The sequence below is a fragment of the Bos indicus genome, chromosome 2 (genome assembly GCF_029378745.1).
Source record: "Bos indicus isolate NIAB-ARS_2022 breed Sahiwal x Tharparkar chromosome 2, NIAB-ARS_B.indTharparkar_mat_pri_1.0, whole genome shotgun sequence".
Lineage (NCBI taxonomy): Eukaryota > Metazoa > Chordata > Mammalia > Artiodactyla > Bovidae > Bos > Bos indicus.
In genome coordinates this window covers 31403160-31419302 of record NC_091761.1, presented here as the reverse complement: position 1 = coordinate 31419302, position 16143 = coordinate 31403160, and the positions used below count along the sequence as shown (strand labels likewise).

At 39.8% G+C, this 16143-nt stretch overlaps 1 protein-coding gene across 5 annotated transcripts in view; it reads right to left on the bottom strand.

The window, feature by feature from the left end:
* COBLL1 (cordon-bleu WH2 repeat protein like 1) overlaps positions 1–15312 on the bottom strand; it is a 169553-nt gene extending 154241 nt beyond the window's left edge. Inside the window, exons 1-2 of one of the 5 annotated variants that reach the window (XM_070804031.1) lie at positions 15030–15312; positions 14228–14342 (exon numbers count right to left, since the gene is read on the bottom strand). In XM_070804031.1, the coding sequence (XP_070660132.1) occupies positions 14228–14342; positions 15030–15039 (125 nt within the window). In that variant the 5' untranslated portion in view covers positions 15040–15312. The other 4 variants (XM_070804035.1, XM_070804047.1, XM_070804054.1 and 1 more) reach the window with 4 other exon arrangements.
* Between the last annotated feature and the right edge of the window lie 831 nt (positions 15313–16143).

Genomic DNA, 16143 nt, shown 5'->3' with positions numbered 1-16143 from the left:
CTCAAACCAAGAATAGAGTTTTATAGTAGAATACTGAGAGATTTACAATAGCACTTTTATATGTGAGGCTATTTGATAGGGTCTTAGCAACAATTTGTTGGTTAATGGCTACAAAAATGAATGTTAACTATATTGTACACTTGTAACTTGCTTAGCATTGTACATCAACCATATTTCAATGAAAAATACCATTGGACAGTTTCAAATAAGAAGATGAATGTTAACTACTCAGTTTTTGTGTAACTAAGTTTATACCACAAGTAACAAGTAGACAAGTAATTTGCTGATCCATATCCCCAACACTGATCTCTTGCCCAGGTTCACACAAATAATTTAAATAACACCCATCCCACCAATAACTTATCATTATGTATCTAGTTATGTTCATGCATTAAATTAAACCCAGCAATACATACAAGAACAATATTTAAGAACATGGTTTCACAAAGGAAACCATTTACAAAACAAAAAGACAACCTACCGAATGAGGAGAAAATATTTGACAATGATATAACCAATAAGAGGTTAATATCCAAAATACATAAAGAATTCATACAACATAAAAAAAAAAAAAAAAAACAGTTAAATGGGCAGGAGACCTGAACAGACATTTTTCCAAAAATGATACACAGATGGCCAACAGGCGTAAGAAAAGATGCTCAACATTATTAATCAGAGAAATGGAAATCAAAGCCACAATAAGATATCACCTGCCAGAATGGCTGGCATCAAAAAGCCCATAAATAACAAATGTTTGTGAGGATGTAGAGAAAAGGGGCCCCTTGTACCCTGTTGGTGGTAATATAAACTGGTACAGCCACTATGTAAAACAGTATGGAGGTTCCTCAAAAAACTAAATACAGGATTACCATATGATCCATCAATTTCACTCTTGGGTATATATCCAAAGAAAAGGAAAGCATTAACTTGAAAAGATATATGCACCCCAATGTTTATAGCAGCATTATATACAGTTGCTAAGATATGAAAGCAACCCAAGTGTGCGTGAACAGATGAATGGATAAAGATGTGGCATACACACACACACACACATACAATGGAATATTACTCAGTTGTAAACTTTATAAGAACGAAAGTTTGCTATTTGCACAACATGGATGGACTTGAGGCTATTAGGCTTAGTGAAGTCAGACAAAGACAAACGCTGAATGATATCACTAACATGTGAAATCTAAAAAATAGAACAAATTAGTCCCTATAACAAAAAAAAGAAACAGACTCACAAATATAGAAAACAAACAGTAATTACCAGTGCAGAAAATGAAGAGGAGGGACAAGATAGGGGTAGGCAATTAAAAGGTACAAAGTATAAAATAATACACTTAGTATTTTACTAAATGTAAAATAAATAAGCTACAGGGATACGTTGTATAACAGAGAATATAGCCAGTATTTTGTAATAACTATAAATGGAATATAGGAGAAGGCAATGGCACCCCACCCCAGTACTCTAACCTTTAAAAATCGAAATCACTAAGTTGTACACCTGAAACTAATGTAACATTGTAAATCAACTATACCTCAGTTTTTAAAATAAGGTTTAAAAAAGGGGAACAAGAGAAAAGAAATGTGTTATATCTCATATAAGAATAATAGTGTCTATAAGGAACTATTGTTCAATATTTTTAGTAAGATTCAACTAACCTCACAGTACATGACTAGTTAGTAATGTATCTTTAATCATTTAGTGATCATCTAGCATGTGTTAAGAACCACATGGAATTAAGAATCGTGTGTGTGCACATGCACACACATGCATGTATGTGGAGAGAGAGAGATGAGGTTAATTCCAAGTTATTTAGCCAAAGCAAATCTTTATGCCAATGAAAAGACTGGTACAAAATTGTTCACAGAAGCTTTGCTTATAAGAGCTAAAAACTGTAAAAGGTCCAAATGTCTATAAATATAACAATAAAAATATATATTTACATGATGGAATATTACACAGCAATGAAAAAATTAATTACTGCCAACAAAAGTATGTAGATGAATCTAACAGACATAATGCTAAGCCAGACACAAAAGAATTATTTGATTCCATTTACATGAAGTTTACAAATAAGCAAAACTAACCTATTGTGCTGGAAGTCAGAGTACTGAGGAGAGAGCAAGACAGAGGACTGACTCTAGGCTTCTAGAAATATTCTATATTTTGATCTGGTTTGTGATTACAAGTTCACATATGTAGAAATTCACTGAAAATGAAAAATTAAAAAAAAAAAGAATACGGTTTCCGCTTTTCAGGGTTTCACAATCTAGTTAATTTAATCAAACATACCAGGAAAGGATATTAGTACAGGAAATTGTACCCTGATTAAAGGATGCTTATTAAAACTTAATAACCACTTAATAACAGTAAAAGGGCAGGAGAGGGAGAACTAAATTCAAGTATCCATCATTAAGGGACTGGTTGTATAAATTATAGTCATCCCTACAAAGACATAACATGCAGTTATGGAGAAAACAATAGAGCCCTTTATGTAATAAAATAGAATATAAAAGGGTAAGAAACAATATGCATACACACACCCATTTCCTCCTGAGTGTAAGGAGATGCTCTGTCCAATGGAGTACACACCAGCCACATAGGGCTTTTCAGCACTAGAGAGGTGACTGATGTGACTAAGAAACTAAAATTCAAATTTTGCATAGTTTATCTATATTTCAAATCTAACAATGTCAAATATTTTTTTCTATTAAAGACAACTTTACTGTTTAGTAGAACTAGAAACATGTTAACCACTACATCATGCAATATATCATTTAAATTGAGTTTTTAAATCTAGCTCCTAGATTTAAAATTGTATTTGTGGCTCACATTATATTCCCATTGGACAGCACTGGTGTAGAGTATCCCACAAGGGTTTGTAAGAACCATAACATGATTGCCTCTAGGGAGAAAGCCTGGGTGAACAGCGTATAGGGAGAATCTCTCACTGTTTCATCATTTTTCTCTTTTGAATTCTGTGCCATTGAATATATTGCCTATTAGAAAAATAAGTAATAAAGTGATGTGACCTATAAATAACACTGTAGAGAATAACTGTCATTGGCATAGCTACTAATTAACATTCATGGAATCTCTCCTCCCACAAAACATACAGGGTATTTTTGAAGATGTTATATATACATTTTGGGGCAGAAAATGCTTTCTAATAACCTAAGATCACAGAAGTGTTTCACAAATTAATAGTACCAGAGTTACCAACTGAATGTAAGAGATTAAAGACTACAAGCCTCAATCTGCTAGTTTAGCGCCTGCGTAGTCTAGCAATTTTGCACCACTGCCTCTTCTGCCATCAGAGACTGTTCTGCTCTTCATTTTTCCATCACTGAATATATTTTGCCTATTTTCCTGTTCCTTTCTTCACCTACCTCCCCAAATAAAACTGTACATTTCCACTTAACTCAGCATGCATCTATTTGGCTAACCAAAGAAGGAAAAATGTCAAGAAAATTCTCCCCTTCACAAACCATGAAATTTCACTTTTCATGAAACAAAAGTGTAAAAACATAAGCAGATCACTTAAGGGCTCAATATACAACTGAAATACACTTAATGTATTTAAATATAAAAAATCAAATTACAGATATTACCATTTTTCCCACTTTATTTTAAAAATAAATACTTTGAACATTGTTTCTGCACTGACATAGCCAATTTTAGACTTGTTTTCCTTTTTAGTTGTGCTGCAGGGCATGCAGAATCTTAGCTCCCCAACCAGGGATCAAACCCACACCCCCTGTAGGAGAAGCACGAAGTCCCACCACTAAACCTCCAGGGAAGTCCCCAGTTTTAGAATTTTAAATACATACATCAGTGAAAACTGTTTCTTGTTGGCAGTGTTAATTTTAAACTGGGTTTCCAGGTTTCAAGGAAGAAAAAAGCCTCCATTCTCAACTCCTAAAGGCTCCTCTCCTTTTCTTGCATATTCTCCATCCACCTTCACAAGAGTCCCTGACTCAGGGCTGCACTGGTGAGTATCATCCTGAGGAAATACTCCAGGGGCCACAGAGATAAAGTGTGCAAAGTTCAGCCCTGAGACACACCCTCACCAGTCACACAGATCACAGGCCAGGATGCACACTCATCACAATGAACAAAGGCTTTGACTGGGTTTGAGAGCACAGCATTCTGAAATGCCTTTAACTAGTAAAGCAAAATAGCTAAGTGCCAGAATTTTTAAAAATTGTTTCTTGACAGGAAATTTTATGATATCCCCTGTGAGGACTGGTAAGTGGTAAAGATGTCGATGATAAAAACAGCTACTGCTGTACAACTCCCTGCCTTCTATACTGAATGTGCCTTCAGTACGGCCCGTCATTTCTGGATGCTCCTTTGGTTAGTCCTTTAACATCAATGGCACCTGGGATGCTTTTGTGTCCAAACCATTACAATTTTCTGGGGAGTTCCAGAAATTTGATCTCTTTACTTTGCCTAGATTTTACAGTGATATAAGGAAAATGTGAATTCCCCAAATCCAGGACATTCAAATATTCTACACTACCAACTTCAACTTGTGTTATGCTTAATACCTGGGAGAACACAAAAATTACAGCAAATATTCATTCAACACCTTCAGATAACTTTCAGAATTGCCACTAAGTTGAGCTTGATAATCTGCTTAGTGTCCTAAATAACTGTGAGTCACACAAAAATAAAAGTCCAAAATATTTGGTGTACAACACACACACACACATATAATCCTAAATTTAATTAGGAAACTCTAAAAATGCCTCTAAATGCATTCATTCTAGGCTATATCACTTATAACTACTAAATTAGCTGAAAACACATTCCTAGGCTTCACAAAGTTACCAGCACAAACTTCAGGACTATGTTTTCTTAGCATCGTCTAAGAGTGAATTTCCTATGTATTTCCACATACATACAGGATCACAACAGATGAACAGACTATATGAACTACTCTTGGACACTGCTCCTTTCAGATCAGACTGTATATCAAAAATGTATGATAAACTAAACTATAGGTTGGAATAAGTTCTAGATACAAAATTTGTCCTAATCATACGTAAGGGGGAAAAATCAGTATTATTTCCCTTTTCAGATCTAGTGTTAAATTAAATATATATTTTTTTTCAGATGAAGTCACACCTAACTCTTCTGAGGTGCGGGAAAGTTCACTGGTAATAGAGTCAAACTTCTCCTGTTTTAGAGAAAGAGAAAAGTGAAGAAAGATGACTGGTAGCCTGGTATCAAAAGACAAATGTGTAAAAAGTAGTTTCTCTCCACCTGCCAACATTCTTTGCCACTTTCAGCTTTGCTCTTTTGAAACACAGCAAAAAAATTCTGTTTTAAGGTAAAGCATCTAACTGCTTTCCAGGAATGAGCACCTTATGTAGAAACAAGAGAGAGGGAGGTAGGACACGTTACTCAGTAGTCCTGCAGCCAGTAACAAACAGAACCACGCACACCCGAGAATAACGAGAGCTGCTCAGACCTCAAGACACAGAGGTTGTCCTGTAAGACAGGGACCCTGTCTATTTCCTGACTGTCCTGGAGCTGGGATACCTGACAAAGAGGAGGAGGAGACTGCTCCTCTCTTGGCCACTTCCACTTTGTGTGTAACATGCAACCACGTGAGCGCAAAGAAGCAAAGCAATTCAATGGCTTTATATTTATCTTGACCACTGTGAACTCAATTGATCTAGAAACTACAGCACATCCATCAGACGTGGGAAAGGCAAAGTGGTAGCCATTTTCGGATTTAGCAACTCAATTTCCTGCTTTCCCAGGGCACCTGAACTGATATACACGACTATAGCAGCTGTTAAAACTCTGGCTGTTCCCCTTGGGGTTATTCTAATACTTCTTCACTTCCATTTCTCCAGACACAATAGCATGTGTGAATGTGCTTGTAATAGCAGGTGTACAGGTTACAGAGACGAAAGTCAAGGACAGGTGATAAATGGCCCACCTAGATTTGAGCATCTTAACTCTATTTCCTTACAAATAAATATTGGTGTTAAGTATAGAAGCATCAATTGCATCGCTACAAAGTAAAATGGTGTAATTTTAAAAAATACACCAAAACATATACAAAGTAGTTTTAATCTCTCAAATTAATTACATTGAGAAACAATGCATTTTTCCACTGATATTATTGTTTAAAAAACATATTGTGATTCCCTTGGTATTCAACCCTATTTAAAATCAAGTTACACCCTACATGAGAAAATCAAAATCATTATTTTAAAAGCAGATCCACATTTTGAACCCAAAGTGTTGTATCTCAGGTTCTTTTCTGATCCCACTGCAGAGGCTCAACTCTGAACCATTTTGAAAGTGAAACTCGCTCAGTCGTATTCAACTCTTTGTGACTCCATGGACTATACAGTCCATGGAATTCTCCAGACCAGAATACTGGAGTGGGTAGCCTTTCCCTTCTCCAGGGGAATCTTTCCAACCCAGGGATACGAACCCAGGTCTCCCACATTGCAGGTGGATTCTTTACCAGCTGAGCCACAAGGGAAGCCCAAGAATACTGGAGTGGGTAGCCTATTCCTTCTCCAGCGGATCTTCCCAACCCAGGAATCTAACCAGGGTCTCCTGCATTGCAGGCAGATTCTTTACCAACTGAGCTATTCTAAAAAATCAAATCCCATCCAATATGGATGGCATTTTCACTTTTAATTCCATCCAAAGCAATTTTCTCCAAGCCTGAGGCAACCAAGGAAAACCCCTGTCCTATTAACCCATACTCTTTTTCAAAAAGTAATTATTTATTTACATTGTCTCTAAAGCTCTGCTTTCAGTGGAGGAGGGCATTCAATAGGAAGGGTACATGAGTACCTACAGGAAAGAACAGGAATTCAGACATCATTCTTCTCCCTGCTCACCTAGCACCTCCATCCTCACCATGTCACAACCACATACCTGAAAGCCATAATGAGGCTACCCGTTTTTTTTTTTTCTAGAGAGTAGAGGTTAAGAAAATGACTCAGTTAAGCCTGCCTCTGTCTGAGCTATCAGTCTGAGCTACACAGAGTGAAAAGGCACATCACGATACTGCCCCATATAGGATACCTAAATATCTTCATTTGTTCCCTGTGAAACTTGGAAACTGTAACCTTTGTAAAGATGTGTAGCTATTTAAAATACAGTAAAAGTTGCAAATAATTCTTAGTTTTTGGCTTTCTATGAGTTGAACTTAAACTGTTTCTCCTGTCTGCATTCTTTGCTGTTGTGATGATGAGATGAGTATCCCACTTAAAGCATTTCTTGGTCAAACTACTCCACAATTCAACTCCACAGCATTTTTTTTCCATCCCCCCCCCCCCCAGCTTTATTGAGATATTATAGAATGCAGTATTTTTACATACTTGACAGAAAAACTAAAGTGGAAAAGACTGACCATTACTAATTCTTAGCAAAACTGTGGAACGACTAGAACTTTCACATGTTGCTGATGGGAAGTATAAATTGGTGGAATCACTTTGGAAAAATGATTGTCTATAAAAGATGAATATACATGCATACTCTTCTGACTTAGCAATTCCACTCCTAAGTATACATGCTCATCTGAAGTGAGATTGTTTTTAATTATTTTTTTTTTGTATTTTGACTGTATGGTGTGGCACACAGGATCAGGGATTGAACTCAAGCCTCCGCAGTGTAAGTTTTGAATCCTAACCACTAGACTACCAGGGACTCCCTTCCACAGGTTTTTTTCTTTTTTTTTTTTAATGTCCAAAGTCAATAAATAGTTTCAACTTATTTAAGTTTATAAGCAGCAGTGTGAACTTAAAGTATGGGGTGGAGGAAACAAGCTCACTCTAGCATTTTTCTAAAGACTAGTCAGTCTTTGAGAATCTTTTCCAAGGGATTCATTCCTCAGATATGAAGTTTGTATCAAAACTGAAGACATTTGGCCCTTTATAAATAGCCATGGGAAACTTCTTTCTCCCATACTTTTAGTTTGTTTTTACTGTAACAGATGGGAAAAAATTTAGCAAAGTCATTAAAAAAAAAAAAGGTCTTCTAATAACTGTCACTCTAATGTTAGAGCACTAAAAGCTGCAGGATATGAAACACTATTATAAAGACAGTTTGCTTAACTGAAAATAGGTATAGGCTGAAAAAAACTAGATAGGAATTAAGTATACCTTTGGTCAAGCTTCTCCTAGGCACGTTTGTTTCTAAACACCTCTATCATACATCAGTCATTTTTCATGACAGAATCTCCAGCACAGAAGTGTAGAACTTTTCTTTAAAATATATTCTGATATCACATCAATGTTATAATTTCCACATTGCTTGCCAACAGGCCAAGCCTAAGTTTTCAGTTGGCAGGGTCAGGAGGAAACACAACCACTAAAAAAAAAAAAAAAAGAAACACAACCACTGATCACCACTGAATATAAATGCTTACTAGAAGAATTATCTTGCTTTATGCAAACAAATATCATTTTGTTCTAATTTATAAGTTCAATACTTACATGCCTCCCTCCCAAGTAAATAAATTTGGAATCACCACTACTTCATTTACCAATTTCATAAGTTGGCCCATGGGATCAGCAAACTTTTTCTGTACATGGACAGAAGGCTAATATTTTTAGCTTACAGATCATAATATCTCTGCCTGGACTACTCAGCTATAATATGAAAGCAGCCATAAACGATATGCAAATGAGTGGGTATGGGCGTGTGCCAATAACGCCTTACAAAGACAGGTAGAGGATAAGGGATTACCATCTGGACTATGAGGAGAATTCCTGAAACTCAACAGCCAAAAGAAGCAAACCAAATGAAACACAGGCAAAAGCTTTAATAGACATTTCTCAAGAGAAGATATACAAATGGCCAATAAGCATGTGATATGATGCTCAATATCATTAGAGAAAAGCAAATCAAAACTACAACGAGATACCATCTCACGCGTAACAGAATGGTTGCTTTCAAAAAAATAAAATAACAAGTGTTGGCAAGGATGTAGAAAAACCAAAAGCCTTGTGCTCTGTTCTGGGAAATGCAAAATGGTATAGCTGCTATGGAAAACAGTAAAGCTGTCCTTGAAAAAATTAAAAATAGGATGACCATGCTGTGTGTGCTGTGTTAAGTCGCTTCAATCGTGTCTGGCTCTTTGAGAACCAATAGACAGTAGCCCACCAGGCTCCTCTGTCCATGTGATTCTCCAGGCAAGAATACTGGAGTGGGTTGCCATTTTCTACTCCAGGGGATCTTCCCAATCCAGAGATCGAATCTGCGTCACTTATGTCTCCTGCATTGGCAGCAGGGTTCTTTACCACTAGCGCCACCTGGGAAGCCCAGGATGACCATAAGATCTAGTAATTCTGCTTCAGAAGAACTGAAAGCAGGGGTCCCAAAGAGATAGCTAAACACTCATGTTCCTAACAGCTACACAGTAGCTAAAACATGGGGAGCAACCCGTGTCCATCGATAAATAAGTGCATAAAAGTAAATTGCTTATTCAGTCTCAAAAAGGAAGGAAATTCTGATATAGGATACAACATAGATGAATCTTGAGGATACTATAATAAGTGAACTAAGTCAGTCACAAAAAGACAAAAGACTGATTCCACTGATGCGAGGTAATCAGAGTAGTCCAAAATCATGCAGATAGAAAGCGGAAGAGCAGATGTCAGGAGTGGTGGGGAGAAGAGAAATGGGGAGTTAGTGTTCAAAGGGTACAGAGTTTCTATTATGCAAGATGAAAAGAGTTCTGGAGACAGACGGTGATAACAGTTGCACAACAATATGAGTGTACCCAATACTGAACTGTACACTTATAAATGGTTAAGATGGTAAATTTTGTGTATACTACACCACAATAAAAAAAAAAAAAAAAGGAGGAAAACATAATACAAACAGATAGAGAGCCCATTTCAACCTTCTGAACAAAGTTTGCTGACAAATGAACCATGACATTATATGTTAAATCCTAAGCATATGCTTTTAAAGTTAATATCAAAGTACCACTTCTACACTAACAGCACTTTCTTTTTTTTCCTGCATAGTTACAAATAGTTTTTTTGTAAAACTCTTTAGATCAGGAGCCAGTCTCCCCGTGCCCAGAAAAATGTATTTTATATAAAATAAGGGCTTACAAGTTTTGACTAATTAATTGCATTAGAGCAGTTGTCTCAATAACATGAAGCTTGAAATCTATTATATAAATACAACTGGCATTTCAATAATTAGGTTAAGTGATAACAGTATTAAATTACCCTCTAATACATTCAGAGAAAATTATAGACTTTGAAGAAAATGTCTAGCAGTGTCTTAATAAACACTTTTATTTTTCTTATTTGGTCAAAAATCCTACATTTGAAACTATGCTATAATAAATTTAATTGCTGCCTAAGAGCAAAAATAAGTACAGCTATGACATATCTGTCATCTGACAAAAAGAAAGGTGCCAGTTTACTATGAGATAAATCATCCCAAACACATGAAAATGTTAAATATGACTTTAAAGATATAAACCAAAAATTTAAGTTCCTTTTAAATGGTAGGCTTTGGGTTTTTTTCATATGCATTCAATTTTGTAGGATTTTGTTTTTTTAAAGATACTACAAACATAATTTTAAGAAGAATCAAGACAACATATGCATAAGGCCACTTTAAATAATTCATTCAGTATCATCCAGGGTAGCAAACATCCTGGGTAACAGGCCTAGGGATGAAGAGCATAGTTTTGGGGATCAGACCTTGTTTTTATTACTCTTGCATATCTTAGCATTGTATAGCCTTGCGTATGTTAATTAAGTTATCTGAGCCCCAGTTCCAAAATCATAAAATGGAGTTAATATACTTCCTCAAAGAGTAAAAAAGTAAAATAAAAATTAAACAATACTATAGAGCATCTAAATGGAATCTTTCAAAAGGTAAAAAGAAAGCTGAACTCTAGGGTCTTGAGTTCGCTAAAAATGATTAATAGCAGCCTCCATTCCATTTATGGCTTCATCTCTATCTCAGCTGGTGATACCTGCTTAATCAGTGATTCTCAGGTCTGGTTGCATATTAGAATCACCTAGCAGTATTTTAAAATTCCCCATGTCCTCTTCCCCTCCTAGACCCCTTAAAATTAGGATAGGCAGAAGTGTGAGAGCATGTGTACCTATTTTAAAGATACCCAGGTGATTATGTTGAAACCTTTGCTAAGGCATTCAGCTTCTAAGTAGTCAATACATGTTAGCTAACAAGACCTGTTTAAACAATCAAAAGTAAAACTTTCGAACCAAAGCCTCCAAATAACAACTAAAGGAAGCAGCTGCTAAATCATTTCTTCTTAGTTTTTTTTACTATGCCTTCAATTAGTTCCATAGTTCCAATGCTGCAAGACGATAAAGCAATATGCAAATGTGCCATGCCTGAAAATTTGTTTCAGAATCAAAACACCAATAAGGTCCCTCAAAGCAAGGTCAACTTTTGACATTTAAATTTCAAAGAGTTAAAAATATCTATCTACTTTGGCAAGTAAAATCACCAGCACTAGTAGCTCTAAAGATAATGTATCCAGCTGATACGTTATCATATTGTGATCTGAAAAAGATTAAAAGCAATTAATGCAATGAACTAGGCGACTAACACCCTGGGTTTTTCTTCAGGTTTTGCCATTAATTTGCTCTAGGCCTTCGAAAATCACTGTCTCTGTGCTTCAGATTCTCATTTGTAAAATAAGGAATTGCATTAAATTTCTTTAAAATGACATGTTACAAGGATCTAAAACTTGGAAAAGTACATACAGAAGCATCCTTTAGAGCAGCAATATTCAAGAATAAGGACTAAGCTAGGCCTCATATTGGAGTCATGAATCATGATTAGTAAAGAATGTACTTTCCAAACCTAACATTTTATTATAACATATAGATTGGCCCTACCACTTCCCAAAGAATTGTCCATCTCTTTGATAATTCCTTTTTTCCCCTCAGAATTAAAACCTTTTTAATGTATTAGGGTTTTGAGAAAAAAGAACAAAAGTAATATTGAATAATGAATATTCAACAAATACTATATAAAAGGCACTTGGAATACACCCAGGGACAAGATAGACAAGTGAAAGCAGAGAAGTAATTTTTTTGGTTAACATTTATACCTTTCAAATATTGTTAACGTCTCCAAATAATACAGAGTAAAATGATATGGGGGAGGGGATGCTATTTTAGATGTTGAAGCATTTTTCAACTTATCTCTTTTTAAATTTGGAGAGGTCAGGACAAATTTTCTAAAATGTATTTTCTTCATATTTGAGAAGTTAGATAAAGCAATTTTATACATTCTTTTGTAGCACAGAATTTCAGTTTAACCTTTAAATCCTCAAAAGTAAAATCTGACGTGTCCTACTACAGTCATGCTTATCATTAGAAAGCTCTTCTCATTTCCTTTATGTCAGAGGCATCTGACCTCGCCTATTTTACTCACAGAATTATTTGACTTCTGAACACCCATAAAAGTATACTAGTGTTATTTTGTGTACATGCATATGCTGGGTTCTTTCTTTTTTTTTTTTAATAGTATCTGTGTGTGTGCTCAGTAATGTCAGACTCTCTGCAACCCTATGGACTGTAGCCCGTCAAGCTCCTCTGTCCCTGGGATTTTCCAGGCAAGAATATTGGAGTGAGTTGCCATTTCCTCATCCAGGGGAGCTTCCCCAGTCAGGGATCCAACCCTCCACTCCTGTCTCCTACATTGCAGGCAGATTCTTTACCACTGAGCCATGGAGGAAGCCCAAATAGTACCTTAATCTAATCCACTTTCAAATTCACCAATTTAATACTATTTTATTTTGAGGTAACCTGAATACATTTCAGTATTCCCGCAGCTGCCTTTAGACGTTCATGCTTTTATGATTAATATCTTCCTGCCAAGGTACTTCTTTCCCCATACATCCTAATGTGATAATATATATGATCATATCTAAATAATGAAAAAACTGGGTAAAGAATAGGAACGGAAGTCAACAGAAATACAGCTGTTTGCAGAGGGGAGAAGATAACTAATTGAAAGAAAAAGAATTAATTCATACACTGCATGTTTCCTCTACGTAAGCATTATACTAAATATCTTTTATATTAGTCATGCTGCTTTGAGACTTTTCCATGTTTCCTCTAGACAACTGCCAATGTTCGAATGGTCTCTGATGAATAAACATGCTGTGACTTGCTTCTAAGGAAACGTGTGTCATGTTCCGGGGTAAAAATGATTTTTCTACTCTCAAATCAAGAAAACTGTACAACTCTCATTCATTAGCTATAAAACAGACTTTTCCTTCCCGATTCTTTTCTGAATGTTCATGGTCTCTTGAGAGCACTGCTGTGTTCCGATTAACTATCGGAAAAGAAACTGAATTGGGGGAACATTTGAAGGAAAATGTTACACTTTCCCAAAGGGATTTCCCACTTCAGAAGTTCAACTAGCGCCCATGTTAAGCCTTCACTGTTTACCAAGACGAAGGTTATTCTCAGGTTCTCCCCACCTCTTGCAGAACTACCTGTTCTCATTACTGTTTACCCAAACGCTTAGCAAGGTGATTATTAGCATATCTGGCAGGAAGACGTGCTCCACTGAATATTAACTCACCATGTGACAGCCCCTTCCATTCCAATCTCTCCTAAACATGTGAGGGTACAAAGAAATGTACCCTGTCTGCGGTCTGACTCTGCGCTAGACTTTGGCACTGGCAATTGGCCACAGGCACACACATACCCCCAATCAGAGGCGCGCACCCGGCCGGGTCCCGGAACTGTCATTGCGGGCTGACAGCTGGCACACCGTCCTGTCGCCCTCCACCCGCTCGCAGAAAACCTCTTCCTTACAGTCACCTTGACACGGCTCACCTGCTGAGCCTCAGCCCTCGGCCAAGGAAACTTTTTTCCCTTTCTCAGGAGCTCACTTACAGGTACCGTCCGCCGGTCTCCCAGAGCCCCAACAAGGAGCCCTTTGTTACCATTTTTGCTCCCGGAGTCCTTACCCAATTCTTGGCATTTAGCTGCCCTTTAGCAACTCAGAGCAGCCCGGGTAGGAAAGCAATCAAAAGCTACCGAGCCCCCACCCTGGGGCGGCCTCCGAAGAGGCCGGGAGGAAGCAGCCCCGTCGGCCGCGTGTCCCGCGGCTGGTGAATTCGGCCGCCGACGGGGCGGCGAGCTGCCAGCCAGGTGACGGATGAAGGCCCGGCAGCTCTCGACCTCCCGGGTGAGCGGCGGCGCGGCGCTCGAAGCTTACCCTGCGGGTGCGGCCGGCAGGAGTGCCGCCGGAGCGTCCTGCACGCGCGGGGCTCGGCCGTCCATCGCCTTGCGGGGCGCTGCGCGGGCTCTGGCTTCGAGGCGGCGCGTCACTGCTGGAGTGGGAGAGGCCGGCGGGTCAGGGCGGGACGCACGTTTACCCGAGGCCCAAGCGGGGCTGGCCGCACTAGAGCCCGCCCGAGCCGCCCCCAGCCCGGGACCCGCCCGCCCGCCTCCAGGGTGCGCTTCCACCTGCGGGCCCGGCTCCCCGCCCGCGGGCAGCGCTGCCGCCTGGTCTAGCGGCCGCCCGGAGCGGTGGCGGCAGGAGGCGGCGCTGCAGCCCCCGCCCCGCGAGGTTACCGGGTAGCCATTTGGCGCCTCTCGGGGAGGGAGCGGAGCTGCCCAGGCTGGAAGGAGGAGGAGCGGGGCGAGGCGCATAGGCACAGCCGCCACGCCGGCAGCGCGATCCCGGGCTCCGCCGGCCGAGTTCGCACAAACAAAACGCCCTGGGAAAACTTTCCGCGAAGAAAAGTTGGGAGGGCGCCTTTGTTTTTTCCCACCCAGGGTTCCTACTTTCTTTTCAAAAGGACACAGTGGCTCCCTGTTCTCTCCCGCGGCTTCCTCTCCCACTCTTCCCTCCCTCGGCCGGCGCTCTCGCGTTCGGCTGCCAGCCGGGACTGGGAGGAAGAGAGCGGCAAGCCTCTCCCAGACTCTGCCCCGCGCGGGCGGGCCAGACAGCGCCTCTTCTGCCCGTGGGCGGGTGCGGGGCGGTGCGGAGCCTCTCGCCGGGCCGGCTCACTCACCCTGCCCCATCTCCGTCCCTGGAGCCCGGGAGCTCGCAGCCGCCTCCGCTTGACGGCCGCCCAGAAGTGGCGATGGGGCTCGGCGGCATCAAAGCGAGACAGGCAGCGAGCCGGAGAGAGGAACGGGGCGGGGATGGGAGAGCACTGAATAGTAGTTTCCTTCCCCTGGGGTTTCGGGGTCCAGCTCGGGGAGCCGAACCGAAAGGAGGCTCCCGCCCGGCGTGTTCTCACTCCCACCGCTAGGGCATCGCTTCGGGAAGCCCAGCCGGACAGGTGGGGAGGAAAGGAGCGTACCCCCTTGCGAGGACCGGAGCGGAGGACCTGGGCGCTGCGGAAGTACCGGGAGAAACCCTCACGCTGGGGCCTGCAGCTTGCCCTCCCTGCGCTGACCTCTGTCCAGGGCGCTTTCTTCCCCTCCCCCCAACTTGACCTCTGAGGTTGCTATCCTGTTAAAAGCATACCTGTGACACTGTGATCTTTCTAATTGGTGGCAGGTTTAAGCTTGTCCTGTCTTCAGAGGCATTTTTTTCCCTTCTTTTTTTTAATTTTTAAGCTTTTAACAGCTGTGACATGAGGACCAGACAATATTATGTCTAATAACGATCTATAAACTAACAATGGAATGAAGGTTTTATTCACCTCTTCAAAGTTTTACGGGAAGAAAGGACTCACATAGGCACAACCATGTACTTGTGTATGTTTTAGTTCCCACGTGCATGCTCTTTACGGGATTCTTTACACCTGACAAACAAGTATTGGTAAATCCTGTGTGCTACTATATGTGCCTGCCAGGTTTTGTAAGGCGCAAGCCATTTCTGATGGGCCCGAAAGAAAGTTTGCATTCCGAAAAATAATGTGAATTAATTAAGAAAGTAACTTTACAGTTTAAAGTATTTCCATCAACTGTAGTAGAGAGGTTAAGTGAAAGAAGGTCGTAAATGAGGCCTGTACTGTGGTATTAGCATCGTGTAGTACATCTGTTAGCTATTTCACCCTATTGACACAATAACATTTGGAAGGTGGTAAAAATTAGGTTGATACTTAGAACCACTGCTTGACTAAGTGTTCTCTCAGTTATATACCCATTGTAGCTGAAACTACAGTGACTGATACA